Genomic DNA, 22,759 nt, shown 5'->3' on the forward strand with positions numbered 1-22,759 from the left:
TCCTGGGAAAAGTGCTTCTCGTGTGTGGTCACCAAGAAAAAGCCGTGCGCCTGCGGGCAAAGCGGACAATATTGTGGTCACGTTAAGCTGGGGTGTTACAGAATGGTATCAGAGCCACTCATGTGTCGTTGGGGGTGGTAGGGCAAACCTCGTCAAGGATGATGAGTTCCTGAGGGGGGGTGAATGTAACACCCTAGGCAAATCACACATCGCCCACAGACATGAGTGATCATGGGATTATAAGGTAATACCCACGCTTAAATGACATAACGCGTTTTGGGACCACAGGCAGAGCAGATGTGTGAGTACGCTGCAGTTAAGCGTGCTCGGGGGTGAGCACTACCAGGATGGGTGACCTCCTGGGAAAAGTGCTTCTCGTGTGTAGTCGCCAAGAAAAAGCAGTGAGCCTGCGGGCAAAGCGGACAATATTGTGGTCATGTTAAGCTGAGGTGTTACAATTGATTGAATCACAAAGAATTACAACTATCCTTGGTGAAATGATAGTTGATTGATACAGATTTACCTAGTTATAGCTATTGAGGATATTCTTAAAGCTATTACACGTTTTGGACTCTAAATAAATAAACCCACACCACTAGTTGTTACAATAGTGGATACACCAGTTTATAGTGGTCCTATTAACCGTGTAATTGTTCTATTATCCACTGGTACATAGGATGTCTGTATTTGTGGGGACAATTATGTCAGAGAGTGTGCTCCTGTCTTTCCTCTTAGGTAGCTATTGACGGGAACACCCCAATTCGGTTTGGAACCACTATTTGTTTAAATAAATAGAATGTTGTGTTCCATAGGCGTTGACGAAGTATAACACATGTCTGCACATGCGTTAAACTTCTGCATTCCCACATGGTCTTGTAAGGTCACTTGTCAGCCGCCGACGCATGTCCTTTTCTGTTCAACTTTGTCTTCGACTTCTGTTGAATAGTACAATTGATGTAGACCACTCAGGAAACTACTATGCTTGTAATGGAGCATAGCTATCTTGTGTTGTATGCTGCTTTCCAGCCATGCTGGTTCTTCTATGCTGAGTCATTTGATATTCTTGAATTGCTGGGTACACATCCTGTGCTGATTCGAAGTAAACTGTCTACCTTGTGCTGGTAGACTAGGCAGCATACTAGACACTCGACACAGCAATATTTGCTGTCTATACATAAACAAATTTGTGCTGGCTGCACATTACATTTTAGTGCAAATAAATTCTGTTTTGTCATAATTAAATCTTTAATTACTCTGGGGACTCAACAAACACCCTCAGCTATTTACAAACTAAACTATGAATAATACTAAATGTACAAAAGTGGCAAAACTTGTATATACTTATATAATATTCTACGGCAAGTAGCCAACTACTGAATTATAATGCTGGCTAGTTGCTTTCAAACAAGTCCAAACTTGTGTAAAACTTGATTGCAAGTATTGGTGGTTGACAATCAATAGTCAATATGTGAGTCTTGTGAAATATTCAACCAATGATATGGTTTCTCTATCATCCAAAATATTCTCAAATTAGATAAACCAACAAAAACAAACCAGGTCATCGATATAAAGAACTACTGGCAATGAAGTACAAAATATTTGATCTATAAACACAACATGATGCCAAAAGTATGATGCAACTTACTTAAGAACTTTGAATTATGATGATGTGAAATGGGAAGACATGAAGGTGGTGGTGGAATTGGTGGTTCAGTTTCTGTTTTCTTTTCTTTCTTCTTTCTCCGTAACTGAAAAATTATTGCATCACATATGCACATTCTGCTGATAATACCCCTCTTACCACCATGTTTGGGTGGAATGAATGCACAGGGGCGGGTGGTTTATCTGACCCATTTCCTCCATCAACATCAGGAACAGCCTGCAAAATTATCAAGTATAACTCTAAAATCTAAAAAATTAAACATCTGGTGGTGCTAGCATGAAATCAATTTTTACCAGAGGTGGCAATCTCAAGCATTTATAATTAAAGAATTTGCTCCGAAAAAAAAAAAAGTTAGACAATCTAACATGAGACTGTTGTTGAACATGTTGTTAACTGTTACCAAACACGAGCCTTTTGCACGTTCTACTTCTAATTATTTTACTTTGTACATGTACCATCTGATCTATTTAAGTAAACTTTGATTACCTTATCCAACTAACATCGGTGTTTACTTTTTTTCTGAATTTGACTATGTTTCTATTTGCCTCTTATTCTGGAGGAGTGTCTGATTTCATGTCTCATGGAGACAGACCAAATTTCAGATTAGGTAGCAGGTTAAGTGATACAGTAACGATAATTTTACTTTCAATTAATAAAATTGTCTACTGTAATCTATTGATGTCAATCTGTACAAAATTGTTATTCTGATTGTGATATCAATAGAATTGTTGTTGGCTATTAAAAAAACATGTATTTCTATCCATAAATAATTAAATATTCGTACATTTGTGTATTTACCCAAAATGGTGATAGCATTTTTCAAGGAAGGTGATACTATATACCTTTATGCATACTTAAGTTACTAATACTATATACCTTTATTTACTTATAATAATGAAAGTTCAATCCTCTAGATAAATTACGTATAAGTTTTATGATAAAAAAAAATGTATATATCAAAAAATAAGTGTCTACCTCCCATTTTCTAAACCTAAATAAAATACTCAGCGTAGAACACGTTCCTTTTACTGTAAAATATTTGCGCTAAATTGAATTACTCTACTTTCACTTACGTTGGCTGCTCTTTGCACTTTCAATTCAAAAATGTAACTAGATGATGATAATGGAGCCCTAAATCCATCAAAATCGTAGACGTAATTCACACTCTGTTATTTCTTGTAAAAGCTAACATGTACTGATATATTCATTACCTCAACAACTCATTGTACTGCGGATTAAATTTTATTTCAGTTCAAGTTTTATTTATTTATCCATCTATAAATTAGATTAAAAAACAGTTACGCAATACTTCAATCTGAAAAATATCTTACTCGAAATTTTTAATTATCCAGCACTAATTCTGATAAAAATATTAATAAGTGCGTTTTGATTCATCCTGAAGAGAACAGTGCGTTTGATTTCAGAACTTTTCTTACATTTTTCTATGAATGCGAGTTATTTAAAGTTTTCATTAATATTAATAAGTTAGGTTTTCGACTTTTCGATACCGAGTTTTTTTTTTTTTTTTTCATTGCAGACTTTTGGAGTGTATATGATGAAAACTCAATGTGTAAGTTCGGATAGAATCAGCTCACTTCCTGAAAACATAATCGAAACAATTTTAAGTCTTATGCCAATCCGAGATGCATTGAGAACCAGCATTTTGTCAAAGAGATGGAGGTATTGCTGGATGACTATGCCCAAACTTGTATTTGATCACAACTTGGTTCGAGCGATATCTGGTACTGGAATTTTGTTGAAATATAAGCTAGTCAATGCGATCTTCCATGTTTTGTTAATGCACAACTGTCCGGCGATAATAAAGTTCGAGCTTGATGTCGACAAAATGGACATGGAAACCGAGTTTCACCCGATCATACTATATCTGTCTAGGAGAACTAATGTGAAAGATTTGATCATTGATAATAATACTTCAGACATCTTCTACAAATTACCTACATCGTTCTTTTTGATACAAGGGTTAGAATCTTTAGAGCTAATGGGTTGTGATCTTGAACCTCCATTGACTTTTAATGGATTTAATAAGTTGAGGAAGATTGACTTTGATGATGTTCAGGTTTCTACTAAAGACCTTCAACATTTCCTCTCAAGTTGCCCACTACTTGAGGAAGTCATTTTGGTAACGTGCATTTAACCTTTTATCAAACTCCTTCATTTTAAGATATCATTTTAAATATATGTTTTACTGATGCAGGGTGATTATGAAGAAGAATATGTAGAAGAAAACTCCTTTAAGTTTGTACAACTTTTCCAGTGTGTGCCCTTAGTTCATACTTTAGATATCTCAAAAGATTACATGAAGGTGATTTTGGTTAAACGATTGTATACATCTCATACAACAATCTTGCGATTGCTAAACTTTGATTATTTTTTTTTTCTTCTTTAAAGTACTTGACTGCAGGTGGTATGCCGAATAAGCTTCCAACTTCGCTTCACCTTAAAGATGTTCGTTTGGATGTGTGCCTAAGGGAACTAGATGTCATTTCATCTGTCCTTTGCATAATCAGGAGCTCCCCAAATCTTGGGCGACTTTTCTTTGTGGTATATAATTGTATTGCTCACGATAATGGTTCTTTAAATACGGTTTTAATGACATTTAATTACCATGTTTTCTGAATTAGATGCGTGATAATGAGAAGTTACCGATTCAAGAAAGTTCCATTAAGTTTGCTGATCTCCGAGACGACTTGAGTTTGACCTTAGATAATCTTGAGATATTTGAAGTAGTTTATTTTAGTAACATTTCGTGTGAGATGGAATTTGTGAAACTGATCATGTGTAAGTCGCCTATACTGGAGATAGCACAAATTGAGCTTAAGGACAATGTTTCTGCTGACGATGAACTGAAGATTGTTAGAGATATGGAACGTTTTCCACGTGCATCACCTTCAGCACAATTAATTATAGAACGACGCCCAATGACAGAAGATTCTTAAGGATTGTCAAGGATGTGCTTTTATTTGTGGGGTACATGTTTAGATTATGTTACTATGTCGTATGAAGTGCTACTTTCTGCTTTGTAATAAGTACGGACCTTGTTTTTGAAGTAAATCATCCTGTGTAGAACTCAGTTAAGTTAATTATTATGTACATACTGTCTAATATTGTTATGGGTGTTTAGGAATGTAGTTTGTAAAATAGGCCTAGAAAGAACCCCTAATTAGTTAGATGTTATAAGAGTTAATACGAAAGTCCAATCTGTAGCTTTTGGTTTATCTCGTTGCTTTCTGTTGGATCACCTTCACATCATTTTTTGGTGCTGCCCTTATCCGTTGTTTATGTTCTTTTGGAGATGTTTTGTGATGACTGTATTATAACAGGTTTCAACATCGTTTTTAAGTTTAATCCTTCATTCACCTGCAATTCTTCTGTTGTTCCTTATTAGGTCAGATTCATGTATATGGATGATCAGGGGCGTGAATAATATGATGAAGCATTTTCTTCGTGAATGTTATTGTTTGGGTACGACTTGACAACTATCGATATTTATTAATGTAATATCTTTTCTTAGAAGTTCCACATACTCTCACTTACATACTAGGCTCGTCACCAAACACACATCTTATTCTCTGGAATTCTCTTCCCAACAATCTCCCCCATAGTGCGAGTTAAGCGTGATTAGTTGATGAAGATCTTGAATTCTTGATCTGTTTAACTTTCTTAAACTACTGTGATATTTGTTATTGCGTTTTGGAAGCTCCGAGTAGTTGACTGTATCGGTGAAAATGAGTCTTAGAACTGAATTATTCAAGAATCATTTAATTCATCTTTCAAACGATCTTGAAATACTTGTATCTTCTGAAGTTAACCGTAGGCTGGTCCTAACAATCACCTCTTTTTGATGACTCGTGCTTCATTGACCATTGATGAATAACTTGATAAATTTTCAAACTTTTGATGCTTGAATGTTGAGGATTCTGTAAGAAACGCTGAGAAGATCCTTGAAGCACATTTGCATGATGACCTTCACTCAGAATATCTCAGCAGTGTGTGATCTGACTGAGACATTGACAATATGTGCAAGGGTGTAAGAAGAATTATTCGGGGAAATACATGAAGTCTGCATTTTGGGTTATGGGTAATATGGGCTTAGCCTTTTTAAGTTGTTTAAAGAAGTGGGCATATGGGTCAGGATTGACCTCGTCTTCACTGCATATCACAAGCTTCTGTTGTGATAGCAGATTATGTGTTTATCCAGGATAGATATTCTAGGCTAACGCTGGTTGTTTAAATGGTAGTTATTCAAACTAATACCGAAAGGGGATACTTAGAGAATTAATCCACAACACTGGATGGTGTTTAAAACTTCAACAGATCCATGAACAATGTGTTCACTTGTGCTTTTTAATGTATAGGGATTAAAATCTAGTGAGATTCTCCACACTGATTGGTAACTAGAGGCCGATTTGCGCCTCGCGGTTTGATGTTTTGAACAGCTTAGAACAGTGGAAGTAGGTTACAACTGATTATGTCATATAATCCCTCTGAAAACGATATACCAAACACCTTCGGAATAATAGTCTACTACGGAGTATTATATTAAACACAAAGTACAGTTTGTGTATGTGTATCGTTATGACCTTTTGCAAAAATGAAAAAAAAAATTCAAATTTGATAATTTGTAAACTTAGATTTGGTTACGGCGTTTTGTGTTTAGAATCAAGCGAAATTTGACAATTTGTTAGTTTAGTACAGCAGTGTTTTTTTGGTGTCGAAAGACTTCCTTCCCTTGTAGTATTGCGATGTGGAAGTGCGGCGTGATTCGGGTAATTTATTCGGCGTTATCAAAAGGACTTGTTAATCGGAATAATTGATGTGCTGATGAAGTTTGGGTTTGTTTAAAGTCCCCTTCAAGTGAGAGATTGTTGGAGTGCGAAGTTGATTTAAATAAAGAGAAGTTGTCTGGCGATTGGAATTGTTTCGCGATTAGGATTCATATTCCCGTTTGGATTTGAACTTGTTTAGCACTATAAGTATACCACTATGTAACATGTAATTGTGTGCACGAGTTTTATAGTATATAATCTCTAGTTTGCGCATGTGGAGTAAACTTTTGTACGTATTTGGAGTTAGGATATAACCACACGTTAAATTCTTGTGTCGCTTTATGCACTTATTTATTGTTCATATGCTTTAGCTAGTTCGTTTATAATTAGTGGGTGAGTGATTAATCACTTGTCTTGTTGGGTCCTAAAATCCTAACATGTAGGTACTAATTGCCGCTTTCTGGATGCTTCTAGATTAACATTCGATTGCTTTATGTACTCATTTTGGAAAACAGGATCAGCGCTTTGCGATTTACTTTTATCTGTAACTAACTTATATTCACTATCACACTGTATCGTTTATCTGTCCTGGACTCGATAACTCTATTATCCAACTCCGTTTTCTCCACAAGCCTCTTAAACTGAGATTGATCAGTTATCTTATCCATTTTTACAATATTTTGTTGACTATTTTGCTCGTTCCTCCGAAATACTTGTGATTGATGCTGACTAGACTCGTCATTAAGCTTCTTTTCAGATTTCTTTCGCCATTCTTCATTCCCGTAACACACATCCACATTTTTCTTCTTCACGGTCTCATTTTCTTCTTTACATTGCTTGTGGACACGTTCCTCAACACTCTCATAGTAACGTTTCACATCCATTTTCCGATCATTCTTATACTCGCTCAAAGACTCACCTTTAATATAACCGCCATCCCCTCTAATCTCTACATCATCATTACTGTTGGTAATTTTAGTGTCATCCAACATTCATTTTAGCTAATTGTGATTTACTTGAATGCAAGAGTTAGCTAGTTACACTTAACAACGGGTTCGGAGAGTGTTAAGTACATGCCCGAAAGAAAAGTGTGGAGTACTCGCGGGGCTCGGGGCAGCGCCCCGAAACCTCAACCAAAATACACTATACGTTATGAAAGGAAAGTGTATTCCAGCCAAGAGTTGTACCAAAAGGTATAACAGTTTTTCCCGCTCAACTTGAAAAGTTGTATCCTTTCAAATTATAAATGCTGAATGTATCTGTTTTGTTATTTCGGTTTTTACAAACTGCATTTATAACACAACAACAGAAACACACAAATTCTCTATGATAATTTGATTAGTGATTTCATTGTCAAAAACACTGATTGCATTCTTGTCTTATTCCTGTAAAGATTTCGTGAAACCAAGACAATCGTTGCGTCAAAATACTTTATAGAGAAAGTGAATACACGAATCAAGAATCAATCCGGACAGTCAAATCATACCCAATTTCTAACAATTACCAATATGGAATTCTCATACTCACCCCGCTAGATTTGAAATTGTTATCAGCAGCCCTTCTTTTCTTCAAATATATCAAATTATAACAATTATACACAAACATTACTACTAAGATCCTGCAAACACATGAACATGAATAAGATCAACAGAATATTGATCCAGGCTAAAATTGCTGCTTATTTTAACAACCTTAGATCATCTTAAGCATTTTGAAATAGTAAGTTTTAGTAACATTTCTTTTGAGATGAAATTTGTGAAACTGATAATGGGTAAATTGCATGTACTGACGGTAACACGAATTGAGCTTAAGGACAATATTTTTACTTACGAAGTTTTGATATAAAGGTACCAAATAATGGAAATACCAAATATACCCCGCACATGGATAGCACATAACATTACTTTTTTTTTTTTGAAAGGCAATATTTTATTGATAGAAGAAATAAAACAACACTCAATGTGTCTTCCTTTTTGGAAAGAACACATACATCAGTAGCTACACAAGTAGCACAAACATATCCTTACAGTGTCTAGTTACAACATAATTATACTATGTACTTGATGCCAAGTTAGCACCATAGTAAATAATTTATTTATGTAATAAGAACTTGGGGCGTATGTTACCACGTATGCCAATCGATAGTCTTCGATTTACATCTTTTCACGACCCATTCGAATGTTTTTAGTTGTATCTCGTTCAGAGCCATTGGTACATTCCAACTTTTATTTGTGAAAACCTTTTGGTTTCGGTTTTTCCATATGAGGTAGCTAGACGACCAAATTACCGCTTGCCAAAGTAGTTTACCGACAAATGAAGTTGCTTGTCCCGAGTCTAGAAAAAGGTCCTCAACGTTAACATATGGTACCCCACCGCGACCCCACCAATCAAACACCTTGCTCCATACTTCTAAGGCGTGTTTACAACCAATCATGGAGTGATCAACCGTCTTAATATCATCGTCGCACAATGGGTATCTAACTGAATCTAAATCGATACCTCTTTTGTCAAGTTCCACCAACACCGGAATGCGTTTTTTTCTTGCTCGCCACACAAAAACTTCAATTTTTTTCGGTACCAACTTATTACTCAATGTCTCGTGCAAAGAAATATTTGTAATTAATACCCTCGAGTTGATCAAATTTGTAAGTTCTTTTGTAGTGAAATGTTCACCCCCACCCGCCTTCCATTTCCATCTGTCTCTTGCTTGTGGGTTAAACTTCACGATTGAAATCATGTCATTTAACCTTTGTAATTCATCGTTTGCCCGACCACTTGGTTCTCTTGTCCACGCCCATTTGCCTTCACAACTTGCTCCATCCCATGAAAGTCTATCTTGAATTGTAACGTCTAAATTCGGCTCTAGTCTTGAGAGTCTTTTGAACTTGTTTTTAAGCTTCTCATTTCCAATCCAATCGTCGTTCCAAAATGAAGTAGAAGCTCCGTCACCTATTTCCTTCACAAAAAAGTTTCTAAAAGCAAGACCGGTTTCTTCAATGTTTGCCCCCGTATTTATAATCCCCTTCCAAATTGATTTAAAAGAGTTATTTGAAAAAGAGTCATCACATGCAAGTCCACCCGAGGTGCCATAAATACTAGATATAACCTTGACCCACAAAGAGTTGGATTCGGTTTTAAACCTCCACCACCATTTGCCAATCAAAGCCATATTTTTTGTTTTTAGGGAACCCAAATTCAAACCCCACCCCACCCCCCCCCCCCCCACCCCCCCCCCCACCCCCCCCCCCCCCCCGATAAGGTAAAATTGTTTCTTCCCATTTAACCCAAGAAAATTTTGATTTTTTACCCGACCCACCCAAAAAAAAAAAGAACGCCTTACACACTCAAGTTCTTTAATCACACATGGCGGAGCACGGAAGAGCGAGAAGTAGTACAACGGGAGACTATTCAACACCGATTTAACAAGAGTCAAGCGCCCACCAAATAAAATCGATCTAGCCCTCCAATCCGAAAGTCTCTTTTCAAACTTGTTTAAAACCGGTTTCCAATTCTCTTCTTTTTTCATGTTACCACCAACCGGAAGCCCAAGGTAAATAAAAGTAGTAGAACCAACTTTGCAACGAAATAACCGAGCCATATTCTCAACTTGAATCTTATCAACCCCAATTCCAATAAGGTTACTTTTGTGGAAATTAACCTTAAGTCCCGATGTTAGTTCAAAGCATTTGAGAAGTTTCATAAGATTCCTAATATTTCCTTCACTCCATGATCCAAAGAAGATGGTATCATCTGCGTACTGAAGATGCGAGATGGGGACTTTATCTCGACCTATTTCTACCCCCGAAAAAAATGTTGTTCCTAACGGCCATTTTAGTTAAAATATTCAGTCCTTCCGCCGCCAAGATAAAAAGAAATGGGGAAAGAGGATCGCCTTGCCTTACCCCCCGCTCTAAGTTGAATTCACTTGTCAGCGACCCGTTAACAAGTACCGAGATAGAAGCCGACTTTAAACATGCCATTATCCATTTTCTCCATTTATACCCGAATCCCATAATTTCCATTATTTCGATTAAAAAATCCCAACTAAGACAGTCAAAGGCTTTCTCGAAATCCACTTTGAAAATAACACTTTTGATGCGCTTATGTTTTAAAAACGAAAGTGTTTCATTAGCAATAAGAGCCCCATCTAAGATATTCCTACCTTTTATAAAAGCACTTTGTTTAAACCCAACAAGATTAGGGATAACTTTTTTAAGACGATTAGAAAGAAGTTTTGCAATCACCTTGTAAAAGCTACCAATTAAACTAATTGGGTGATACTCATTCAAGCCAACGGGATCCGTTTTTTTGGGACAAGAGTGATAAAAGAAGCGTTGCATCCCTTCGAGATCTCCCCTTTTTCCCAAAACAAGTTAATAGCCTCGATAAGATCGCCTTTGTTAGTGCTCCAACATTTCTTGTAAAACCCCATATTAAATCTGTCCGGTCCCGGTGCCTTCGAGCTTCCACAATTTTTCACCGCCTCCCAGATTTCATCCTCACTAAAAACCCTTTCCAATTCGTTTGCTTCTAAAGGTGACAATTTGTTAGCCAATGAAATCAGAGAGTTATTTTCCACATTAATGGGATTGGGTGTTACTAAACCCCATGTTTCCTTCACTGTTGCGAATTCCACCACTAAACTCCATGTTTCCTTCACTGTTACGAATTCCACCACAAGCAGGCTCACCTAAAACTGAGACAAGCCTGTTACTATCACCCAACATTTCTGGCCCAATAGCAGCTGCATTTGTCGGCCCAACTGTGTAATTTGACATGATCCAATGGCGAAGAGTGGGTCTGCTACTGTTTTCGACCCCAAAAATTAGCACATAACATCACTTAACGTTGGCTTGTTAGGCCACTCCCTATCGTAACTAAACTATTCATCTTCTTAACCTTCCACATCAGCGCCACATCAACACCAATATCCTATAACTAACTCATAACTAAACAATCCCTATCATGGCTAAAACAATACTCCTCTTCATATACAACGTACAAGCAATAAAGCATCAAGTCCAATAATAAAAAGCCACTGGGACTCACAATTCCTATAACTAACCAAAACTCTTCTATTAAATCCATGGTGAGTACGGGTAACTAATGCGGGTAACTAAGCCGTGCCTATGGTTCATTACGGGTAACTACGTGTAATGAGCGGGTAACTAACCATAGAGAATGGTCTTAATGATTGTCAAGGAGAGACCAACGACATAATTAACAATACGTGGGTGACTAACCAAGCAAAAAAAAAATGAATAATCTGAAACAAACATTAGGAACAATCACGTAATTTTATCTATTTTTATTTTATTTTGAATGTCTATAAACCTAACTTCAATTCATACTAAATAATAATATATATTTTTAAAATTATTACTCAATTATCTTTTTCCATTGTTCCAAATTTAATTTGTTCACTTTTGTAAGTTGATCAAAATTCTTTTTTTTTTTTTTTAATTCTTATTATTATTATTTTGTTATAATTCAGTAGGCTTATAACTATCTTTAATGGTTATAAGAACAAAGAGAGAAAAAGAGAGAAGAAGGAGAGAAGAAATATTGATATTGATATTTCAAGAGAAATGGTGCACCTTAAATGGTTACCATACATGTCTATTTATAGTATAAAATATTACTATGCAAGAAATATAATAATAATAAAATTAACATCCAATCTAGATATTTTATAACACAATCTAGATATTTTATAACACTCCCCCTTGGATGACAATTTTATTAGAGAATAACTAGTACTGCCTCGTTAAAAACCTTGCTAAAGAAAACTCATTGGGATAAAACTTTAGCTAAGGGAAAAAGAGTGCAGCATAAAGTTGACTCCCCCTCAAGTAGGCAACGCCTGAGTTGTTACATCTTCTGAACATGCCTCATGCCAATATTATGAACGTGTGTTCTGAAAATAGCAGTTAGCAGTGCTTTGGTATAAAGATCAGCAGAGTTGTTGATTGAACGTATCTCATTTTAATCTGGTTGTCTTTTACGATATCTTGAGTATATGAGAAAAATCTGAGGTTTTCATCTGAAACTGTATCATCTAAATCTTTTATGTACAAGTTTGGCCCTCGTGATTTGTCTACAGTCTCCTTCATGGTTTGTTCAAACCGTTGTTTCAGTTCCTATTCCCTTTCAGTCTTTTTCTGAGCCTTACCAATATACCATTCTTTTCCATCAAACTTATGACCGTTAAGACCGTTTATAGCTTTAGCGCCTCGTCAGCATTTATGTTTTGTTCTGTCATTTTTGATACTCTTCTTTCATTTGTATTATGTAAGCTGTATTATCTTCATAGATAGTTGTTACGCTTTTATAGCGTTCTAGTCCACAAGAATCAATAATGATTTGTATCATTGATCTTAACTAAAATCATTCCCGAGTAGCTTCATGTAATGCAATCACTTCGGCATGATTTGATGATGTTGCAACAAGTGTTTGTTTTGAGAACGTCATGATATTGCGGTGCCTCCATTTAGGAATACATATCCAGTTTGAGATTTAGCTTTATGTAGATCGGATAAATAATCTGCATCTGTATAACCAAACAAATCTTGTTTCGAGTTGTTAGAATAAAATAATTATAAATCAGTAGTTCCCCGAAGGTATCAAACTATTTGTTTGATCCCATTCCAATGTCTTTTGGTAGGGGCTGAGCTGAACCTTGTCAACAAATTAACTGCAAAAGAAATGTCAGATCTTGTATAATCTATAAGATACATAAGAACCTCAATTGCACTAAAATATAGAAATTCCGATCTGTTAAAATTTTCATGATCTTCGCAGGGATGAAATAGATCAGTGTCAATATTGAGTGATCTAACAACAATGAGTTTGTCTTTAAAAAAAATGTTTTAAAATCTTTTCGGTATAAGTTGTTTGATGTACAAGTAAACCATTAGGCATATGCTCAATTTGCAATCCAAGGTAATACTTGGTTTTTTCAAGATCTTTCATTTCAAAATAATTCTTTAGAAGTTGAATGATTTCATAGATCTCTTTATTTGTTCATATGATGTTAAGAACATTGACATAAACAACTACGATCTCATATCCGAACATTGTTTTTATAAAACATACGTGCAAAATAAGTTTATATTTATACCCTTTTTTTTATCAAGTAGTCATTTAATCGGTTATACCACATACGTCCCGTTTGTATAAACCCACTTAGAAATCTTTGTGATTTAATGGAATATATTCCCTTGGGTTTTACATTAGATGCTTATGATACCTTAACCCTTTAGGTATATTCATATATATCACTATTAAGTGATCCATACAGATAAGTAGTAACAACATTCATGAGATGCATTTAAATAACTACCAGGTTGATTAAGTATCTAATAAGTAATTGTATCCATTACAGGAGGATAATTTTTCCTCCTAATTCATTTCTGGTCTTTGTGGGAAATATTGAGTTACAAGTCTAGTTTTGCCTTGTAACTTCATTTGCACATTTCTTTTCGGATAAAAATTCATTTGTATCCCATACGTTTCACATCTTTAAAAGTGATAACGATTGATCCGAAAACTTTTCTTTTATCGAGCGATTCTAATTCAGCTCTTATTGCTCCTTTCCATTGAGCTCAATCATGTCCATTTTGTATATTCAATGACAGATTTTAGTTCCAGATCATCATCTTTATTCATGATGTCATTGTAACATTATATGAAAATATCTCATAGAGATTTTAGTTTCATTTCGGTTCCATAATATTGCATAATTTATCGCAATTTTAGTATTTACATTTATCAATATCCTCTGCAGAAGGAATATTGATTTGTGGTTCTTCTTGAACACTTTCTCTTACCTCATTATCAGCTGATTTTCTTTTTCGAGGATTTTTATCTTCGGAACCAATTGATCTTCCATGTTTGATGCGTGGCAAAGACTCAACAGTGACATTATTGCCAGCTTTTGGAATTTCAGTTCGAGCTGGAGCATTTATCGCTGGTATATATGATTTAGTCACTTTTTTATATCTGTAAATGCATAAAGTAATTAATTTGCAAGTTCTTGCATATGCATTATTTTTGAACTTTCGTTTCACATTCTTTTGTGCGAGTTCAATATACCTTAATTGATGTTCACATCATGAAGCATCATTTTATTTTTTATTTTTATTTCTCCCCCTAATCTAGGGAACAGTGTTTTATTAAAATGACAATCAGCAAAACGTGCTGTAAAAACATCACCCATCATGGGTTCAATATATCTTATGATTGAAGATGTTTTATATCCAAAATATATTATCATCTTTCTTTGAAGAACCATTTTATTGTGTTGTGGTGATACAATTGGAACATACACTGCACAACCAATGTTTTAAGGTAGAAAATATTTGGCTCTTGGCCAAAATCAAGTATTAAGTGAAAATATTTACGACTTCCACATGGTATAATGCGAATTAATGTCGCAGCATGTAAATTTACATGTCCACATATAAATATTGAGAGATTTGTACTCATTATCAATTGTCTAGTTATTAGCTGTAAGCGTTTATCTATTGATTCAGCTAAACCAATTTTGTGTATGCACATGAGCAACTGGATGTTCAACAACAATCCCTGTAGATATATAATGATCATTAAATGCTTGAGATGTTAACTCACCAGCATTATCAAGTCTCATCCTTTTAATGGTGTAATCAGAATAATGTGTTCTCAATTTAATAATTTGTGCAAGAAACTTTGCAAATGCCATATTACGGCTTGATAACATACAAATATGAGACCATCCGCTAGATGCGTCTATTAGAACCATGAAATATCAAAATGGTTCACATGATGGATGAATTGGTTCATATATCTTACCTTGAATTCTTTCAAGAAACATTTGTGATTCTTTTTCACAATATACTTTTCATTAATCACCATATGTGCTTTCCATTAATCACCATATGTGTTTTTTTTTTTTTTTATAAATCACCATATGTGCTTTTTTTTTATCATATATCCTTTTCACCATATACGCTTTTAATCATATGCGCTGTGTTTTTCACCATATGCGCTTTTAATCATATGCGATTTTCATCATATGCGTTGTGCTTTTCATCATATTCGCTTTTTATCATATGCGCTTATCATATGCGATGCGCTTTTTATCATATGCGCTTTTTTATGTGAATAGTAAATTAATTAATTTTGTTTTACTATTCATATGAATTAATTTAGATTTACTATTTTGTTAATTGAGTAATATATATATACATCATATACTTGTGACTCCGAAGGCTCAAATGAATTTGACCATATAGTTATACGTTGTACCTTGCACATTAATTTTCAGTAGAAGCTTTAGATGCATATTATTTTCAGTAGAAGCTTTAGATGCACTTTTTTTTTAATCACCAAATACCACAAACACTTTGTTTGCGTTTGTTCATAGTCATCAATGAAAACCATTTTCTTTAATTTTTTTTTATACAATAAAATTAACGCATCATTATTCTTTTCAAAAACAATAATCTATTGTTATTGTTCACTTGAGCCATGTTTAACAACAAAAGTCAACAACCTCTGTCTTGTTTGTTGTGGCAACCAAAAACAACATTTGCTTTTGTTACCGAGAATTCAAGACCAAAAAACAATTAATTTTTAATTAATCTTTTATCAAAACCATAAATGATTTTATTGATCTACGTTGATATGGCCATAAAGAATTGACGGCTGACCTACTTTTGTAAGTGTATTTCGGCTATCATCCCGAAAACGCACAACGACCTTTTTTTTTTTATGAACTATTTGTTTCATATCTAGCTTAGGCAATTATTGTGAACATTTGGTCCCTATAAGAGCATTTATTTTTTAGACTTTTAGTTGATTTGTACTTGTCACAATTAGGGATAGCACCCGCGGATCGTGGATGCGGATCCATTGGATCCATCACCCGTACCCGCGGATTTTTTTTAAGAGACATCCAATTGAACCCTTATTCGTTGAAACAATTTGACTATATTTTTACTCCCCATTATTAAACGGGCCATTTTGATGCACACTCTTAAAAAAATAATTTGTTTTTTAAGTTTTATTATTCAACCTCCTTTTTTCAACGGTCACGTTTTTAACAAAACATTTGACAAGTTTGGAAAAAAGTTTTTTATTGATTATCATCAAAAGTTTTCTATTGTCACTCTACTGGATGAAATTATGGCATACAACCAAAATTGCAACCCAACACTACATAAGAACAAAAAGGTTGTTTTTAATTAACATATGTATATGTGTTAAACTCGGAATAATAATAACTTATTTTAGAAAATTAACATAAGACATGTTGAAACATTTTTGTCACATTTAGCTCATCAAGTCTAATACTTATCATTGATAGATTTTATCACGTCTAGGAGATGTTTACTTTTTTCTTGTATTAAGTCCTACTTTCATTTACCTTTGTTTGGAAAAAAGTTTTTTTTTTACTTTGCTTTCCCCCTTTCTGTAAAACTCATTTAAACACTTTCTTTGTTTTTTTTTTTTTTAAAAAAACTTCCTTTTTTTTACGTTACCCGTAAATTATAAATATATAAAAAAAACTTTTTGTTTAAATTTTTTTTCTAGTTTTTAAAAGGCCACTTGACCAATTTTTTAATTCTTTCACAACACCTGATATCGTGATCGTGACCTTTCACCAAAGCAAGAGATATTCTTGATAAACTAAACACGGACTCGTGTTTGAAATTGTCGGCCACAAAAAAAATTCATTTGATAAAAGTATATATATTTTTTTTAGTTATAGAAGGAGACCACTTCATTTTCAATACTTCATTTTTGACAAAAAACTATTCCATTTTACCATCCCTTTTTTTTCTTACTTTAACTTTTAAGATATACTTTTAATAAAAATACAAACTACTTTTTCTTATTTTAACTTTTAAGATTTACTTTTAATAAAAATACAAACTACTTTTTGTATTTTAACTTTTAAGATTTACTTTTAATAAAAGTACAAACTACTTTTTCTTATTTTAACTTTTAAGATTTACTTTTAATAAAAATATAAACTATTTTTTTATTTTAACTTTTAAGATTATAAATTTAAGAATAAACATTAGTATGCATGAAATAAATAATGATTAATTGCATAAGTAATCATAAATGTTAGATAACATATAAAGACCCCGTCGTATTCATATTGATCGGAATTAATCTCGACCCATGGTACCGTGTTGTCAAATGACGTGTTGCGTACATAAAGTACCGTGTTGTCAAATGACGTGTTGCGTACAATCATGAGGTCTTATTAACATAAATATAAATGTTAGTGAAGTTAATAAGAGTTAGATTACAGAAAATATAATTCAGGTGGTATAACCGACCATATATAACTTAAATAACATAAATATAAATGTTAGTGAAGTTAGTAAAAGTTAGATTACAGAAATATAATTCAGGTGGTATAACCGACCATATATAACTTAAATAACATAAATATAAATGTTAGTGAAGTTAGTAAAAGTTAGATTACAGAAATATAATTCAGGTGGTATAACCGACCATATATAACTTAAATAACATAAATATAAATGTTAGTAGTCCAAAATTTGATATATTCGAGTCTGAAAATTATTAATAATTTCATACCTTGATTAGTGATTCGTGATCGTTTGAGATATCTTTTAATTACACTAAGCTTTTCGTGCTGATAACGTGTTATAATTCAGTAGGCTTATAACTACCTTTAATGGTTATAAGAACAAAGAGAGAAAAAGAGAGAAGAAGGAGAGAAGAAATATTGATATTGATATTTCAAGAGAAATGGTGCACCTTAAATGGTTACCATACATGTCTATTTATAGTATAAAATATTACTATGCAAGAAATATAATAATAATAAAATTAACATCCAATCTAGATATTTTATAACACAATCTAGATATTTTATAACATATTTTTTTTTTTTTGATATTTGTTTGGATTTAGATTGTACCATATTCGTTGTTTATTTATTATTTTATTATTTATTATTTATTTATCTATAGTATCTATTAAAATTCTATAATGATGATGTCATTATTAAGTTAATTCTTTTTTTAAAAAAATCAAAAAACAAAAGAAAAAAATTTAAGCATGGTGGCTGATGTCATTAATCTAAATAATTTTGAATTAAAATTAAATCTTATTAATTAATTATTTCTATTATTAAATCTTATTAATAATTATTTTAATTATTAAAATTAAATAATTTTGAATTATTTTAATTAATTATTTTAATTAATTATTTTGAATTAAGTACGAGAAGGTATAAAAGCTAGGCAGAAGGAAACCAATTCTAAATTTATATTTTAATTTATACTATTAAAATAAAATGAAAACCAATATTATCTCTTATTATTGGATGTGGATTGTTTAATACCCATTTTAGGTGTTTGATGAAATGTTCAGCTTACGAGTTTCTTAGTCAGACTCTGTGGTTCCACGGGTCATTAAACTAAATGACTTTAGCATTTACGTTCACTTAATACCTAAAACATATTATTAAACTGTTTTGTTTAAACAAACCCGTAATTTGGTCGTTTCATTCCCGAGCTCTCCAAAAACGACATCCATCACCCCCTTAAAAGAAAACCTGCTTCTTTTCCTCTCTTCCATTTATCTCCAGATAACTCCACACCTCTCCATATCCTTCCACAGATTTCCATATAAGAAAACCACCACAAATTGCTACCCTAATTTTGGTCGTTTCATTCCCGAGCTCTCCACGCGGTGGACTGACCTCTTTAGGCAAGGGAGTCAGTAGTAAGAGAGCTATTAGAAATCAATTCAAAATGTTCCCGATGGAAGTGGCCATGGGTAGCTAAAGTGTCTGCACTTTGATTCCCTTTCATGTTTTACCGTCATTTCACTAGTTATCTCTGTTATACTCGTACTAAAAGTCTAGCTGATTTGATTTTTAGTCTTTTGCTTCAGTAAAACCCTCCAAAACCACATCTCCCCTCACCATAAAACCATCCTTCAACCTTGTTTCATCCCTTCCATTATTTTATCAATACAAAATACAAACACAGGGACACCAGCATCGCCATCTCCTGCATACCCATCTACACACTTTCGAAGAATTACACCGTCAGAACAGAAAAGGAGAACCCAAGCCTTTAACTAAATTGAAGATTCCATCTTCAGAAACTCAAGTTCGCACAACCCTGCTGTAACATTTAAGGTGCCATTAATGTTATTACTTCATTAGTTTTAAGTTATGTTTCATGAACCCTAACCCTAAGTTTCGGGGGAAAGTTGTAACATGGGGTATGTATCTATTATGGACTAAACTAACAATTTTTGTTAATAACTAGGGTTTGTGTAACTGCAGAACTTCATCTACTACACTCTTTTATACAAATAGATGACTGTCTGGCCTGACCCACCACTCTTTTTGTATATCTACATTTATTTACGAAAATAAAACAGAACACGTATCCATTCGCTGTAAAAAAAAAAATTAAATAAATAAAAAATTTGCCCTAAATTAAATTAAATTACTTATGGTTTATTACTTCCGTTTGGTTGGCCACTCTTTGCACTGTCAATTCCAAATTTTACCTCGATGATGATTATGGAGCCCTAAATCGACCAAGAGGGTACAGGTAATTCATACCGTGTTCTTTCTTGTAGAAAAGCTAAAATGTATTATTCTGTTAATTATCTCAACAACTCATTGTTTTGCGTACTAAATATAATTCGTGTTCAAGTTCTATTTATTTTCCCTTTATAAATTGGACTGAGAAACAGCTACACAACACTTTAATCTGAATTGAAAATTACCTTACTCGAAACTCCTAATTTTCTAGCCCTAGATCTGATAATAATAACATTTTTGTTCCTGTTTCTGTGAATGTTAGTTTCAAAAAGTTTAGTTAGTATTATTTCTAATGTAAGTTTTTTGTTTCTATGAATGTTTTTTTTTTTCTTTTCTTAAAAAGTATATTAATATTTGTCACCTATCTTCTGGAATACACTTTCACTTTTTTATAACCAAATGCCCTTGTTTATACTTTCTGTTTTATTTATTTGCATTATATATTGCAGACTTTTGGAGTGTATATGATGAAAACTCAATGCCTAAGTTCGGATATTATCAGCTCCCTTCCTCAAAACATAATCGATACTATTTTAACTCTTATGCCAATCCGGGATGCTTTGAGAACGAGCGTTTTGTCTAAGAAATGGAGGTATTACTGGACGACTATGCCCACACTTGTATTTGATCACAACTTGGTTCGAACGATATCTGGTGCCGGAATTTTGTTGAAATATAAGCTTGTCAATGCGATCTTCCATGTTTTGTTAATACACCGTGGTCCGACGACACTAACGTTTGACCTTGATGTCAACAAATTGGGCATGACAACCGAGTTTGACCAGATCATACTTTATCTTTCAAGTAGAATTAATGTGAAAGATTTGTCCATTAATACTTCATACACCATCTACAAATTACCGACATCGTTCTTTTTGATACAAGGATTAGAATCATTAGAACTAATAAATTGTGATTTTGAACCTCCGGTGTCATTCAATGGATTTAATAAGTTGAGGAACATGCACTTTCAAGATGTTCAGGTTTCTGCTGAAGTGCTTAAGCATTTCCTCTCAAGTTGCCCACTACTTGAGAATATTGTTTTGGTAACGTTCATATAACCTTTTATAAAGCTTCTTCACTCGAAGATATCATTTTTAAATGTATGTTTATTGATGCAGATTCATTATGAAGACGAATATGTAGAAGAAATATTCTTTGATTTTGTAACTTTGTTCCGGTGTGCGCCTTTAATTCATACTTTATATATCTCAAAGTATTACATGAAGGTGATTTTGGTTAAAGATTGTATACATCTCATACAACATTATCGTGATGATTGCTAATCATTGTTTTGTTTTTTCCCCTTAAAAGTACTTGGCTGCAGGTGGTATGCCAAATAAGCTTCCGAATTCACTTCCTCTCAAAGATGTTGGTTTGGATGTGTGCCTAAGGGAACAAGATATAATATCAGCTGCCCTTTGCATAATCAGAAGCTCCCCTAATCTAGAGAAATTTTCTTTTTCGGTATATAATTTTATTGCTTAATATAATGGTTCTTTATTTTAATACAGAGTAACATATAACTGTGTTTTCTGAATTAGATGTATGATAATGAAAAGTTGCCGACTAAGGAAAGTTCCATCAAGTTTGTTGATCTCCAAGACGACTTGAGTTTGACCTTAGATCATCTTATGCATATTGATATATATTGTGTTAGTAACAAAGTGTTTGAGATGGAATTTGTGAAACTCATCTTGGCTAAGTCGCATGTACTAAAGATAGCACGAGTTGAGCTGAATGCCAATGTTTCTGTTGACGAAGAATTGAAGATTGTTAGAGAAATGAATCGTTTTCCACGTGCATCAACTTCAGCACAATTAATTATTGAACGCCCAATAACTTAAGATTTTTAAGGATTGTCACTGATGTGCTTTTATGTGGACTTTTTATTTTTTTGTAGGGTACATGTTTAGACTATGTTATTATGTCGTATGAAGTGCTATTTTCTGCTATGTATTAAATATGAATCTTTCTTTTGAAGTAAATCATCCTGTGTGGACCTCAGTTAAGTTCATTTATTTTTGCGTAATGTCTGAATCTTGTTATGGGTGCTTAGGAATGTAGTTTCTAAAATAAGCCTAGAAAGAACCCCTAGTTCACCAATATGAAGTGTCATTAAATGATTTTCTGAAGCTTATTTTGGACAACTCACCAATGCTATAAGATTAACGGATATATTGATCGACAGTCGGGCTGATATTGATGATGAAGTTAGGATGTTATAAGAGTTGATAAAAAGTCCAATTTGTGTGTCCGTAGCTTTTGGTTTATCATATTGATTTCTGTTGGACCACCTTCACTTCATTTTTTGATGCTGCCCTTTTCTGTTGTTTATGCTTTCTCGGAGATCTTTTTTGATGAGTGTATTATAACAAGGTTTCAACATGATTTTTAAGTTTAACCCTTCATTCACTTGAGTTTTGTTGTTGTTGTACTGGATGGTGTTTAAAACTTCAACGGATCCATGAACAATGTGTTCACTTGTGCTTTTTAATATTAGGGGATTAACATCTAGTGAGATTCTCCGCATTGATTGGTAACAAGTTAGAGGTCAATCGAGCGTTGCGCCTTGCGGTTTGATGTTTTCAACAGCTTAGAAGAGTGGAAGTAGGTTACAACTGATTAAGTCATATAATCCATCTGAAAACGATATACCAAACAACTTCGTAATAATAGTCTACTACGGAGTATTATATTAAACACAAAGTACAGTGT

At 33.6% G+C, this 22,759-nt stretch overlaps 3 protein-coding genes across 4 annotated transcripts; 2 read left to right on the top strand and 1 right to left on the bottom strand.

Moving 5' to 3' along the window:
- Nucleotides 1-2,194: 2,194 nt before the first annotated feature.
- Nucleotides 2,195-4,620, top strand: LOC139900543 (F-box/FBD/LRR-repeat protein At1g13570-like). Its single transcript, XM_071883309.1, has 5 exons — nucleotides 2,195-2,290; nucleotides 3,201-3,803; nucleotides 3,879-3,986; nucleotides 4,073-4,225; nucleotides 4,306-4,620. The coding sequence occupies exons 1-5, from the start codon at nucleotides 2,195-2,197 to the stop codon at nucleotides 4,618-4,620; spliced, it is 1,275 nt and encodes a 424-aa protein (XP_071739410.1).
- Nucleotides 4,621-8,041: 3,421 nt separating this feature from the next.
- LOC139900544 (uncharacterized) lies at nucleotides 8,042-11,228 on the bottom strand. Its single transcript, XM_071883310.1, has 5 exons — nucleotides 11,056-11,228; nucleotides 10,353-10,806; nucleotides 9,791-10,207; nucleotides 8,738-9,472; nucleotides 8,042-8,068 (listed from the first exon to the last, which is right to left on the bottom strand). The coding sequence occupies exons 1-5, from the start codon at nucleotides 11,226-11,228 to the stop codon at nucleotides 8,042-8,044; spliced, it is 1,806 nt and encodes a 601-aa protein (XP_071739411.1).
- Nucleotides 11,229-19,212: 7,984 nt separating this feature from the next.
- LOC139896945 (F-box/FBD/LRR-repeat protein At1g13570-like) lies at nucleotides 19,213-22,038 on the top strand. Of its 2 annotated transcripts, none has more exons than XM_071879573.1 (5): nucleotides 19,213-19,624; nucleotides 20,491-21,087; nucleotides 21,163-21,270; nucleotides 21,356-21,508; nucleotides 21,586-22,038. In XM_071879573.1, the coding sequence occupies exons 2-5, from the start codon at nucleotides 20,506-20,508 to the stop codon at nucleotides 21,886-21,888; spliced, it is 1,146 nt and encodes a 381-aa protein (XP_071735674.1). In that variant the 5' UTR covers nucleotides 19,213-19,624; nucleotides 20,491-20,505; the 3' UTR covers nucleotides 21,889-22,038. The 2 variants fall into 2 exon arrangements, with proteins under 2 accessions (XP_071735674.1, XP_071735675.1); XM_071879574.1 differs by lacking the exon at nucleotides 19,213-19,624 and adding an exon at nucleotides 19,902-20,048.
- Nucleotides 22,039-22,759: the final 721 nt, after the last annotated feature.

Source organism: Rutidosis leptorrhynchoides, chromosome 3, assembly GCF_046630445.1.
Source record: "Rutidosis leptorrhynchoides isolate AG116_Rl617_1_P2 chromosome 3, CSIRO_AGI_Rlap_v1, whole genome shotgun sequence".
In the NCBI taxonomy this organism is placed as follows: Eukaryota; Viridiplantae; Streptophyta; class Magnoliopsida; order Asterales; family Asteraceae; genus Rutidosis; species Rutidosis leptorrhynchoides.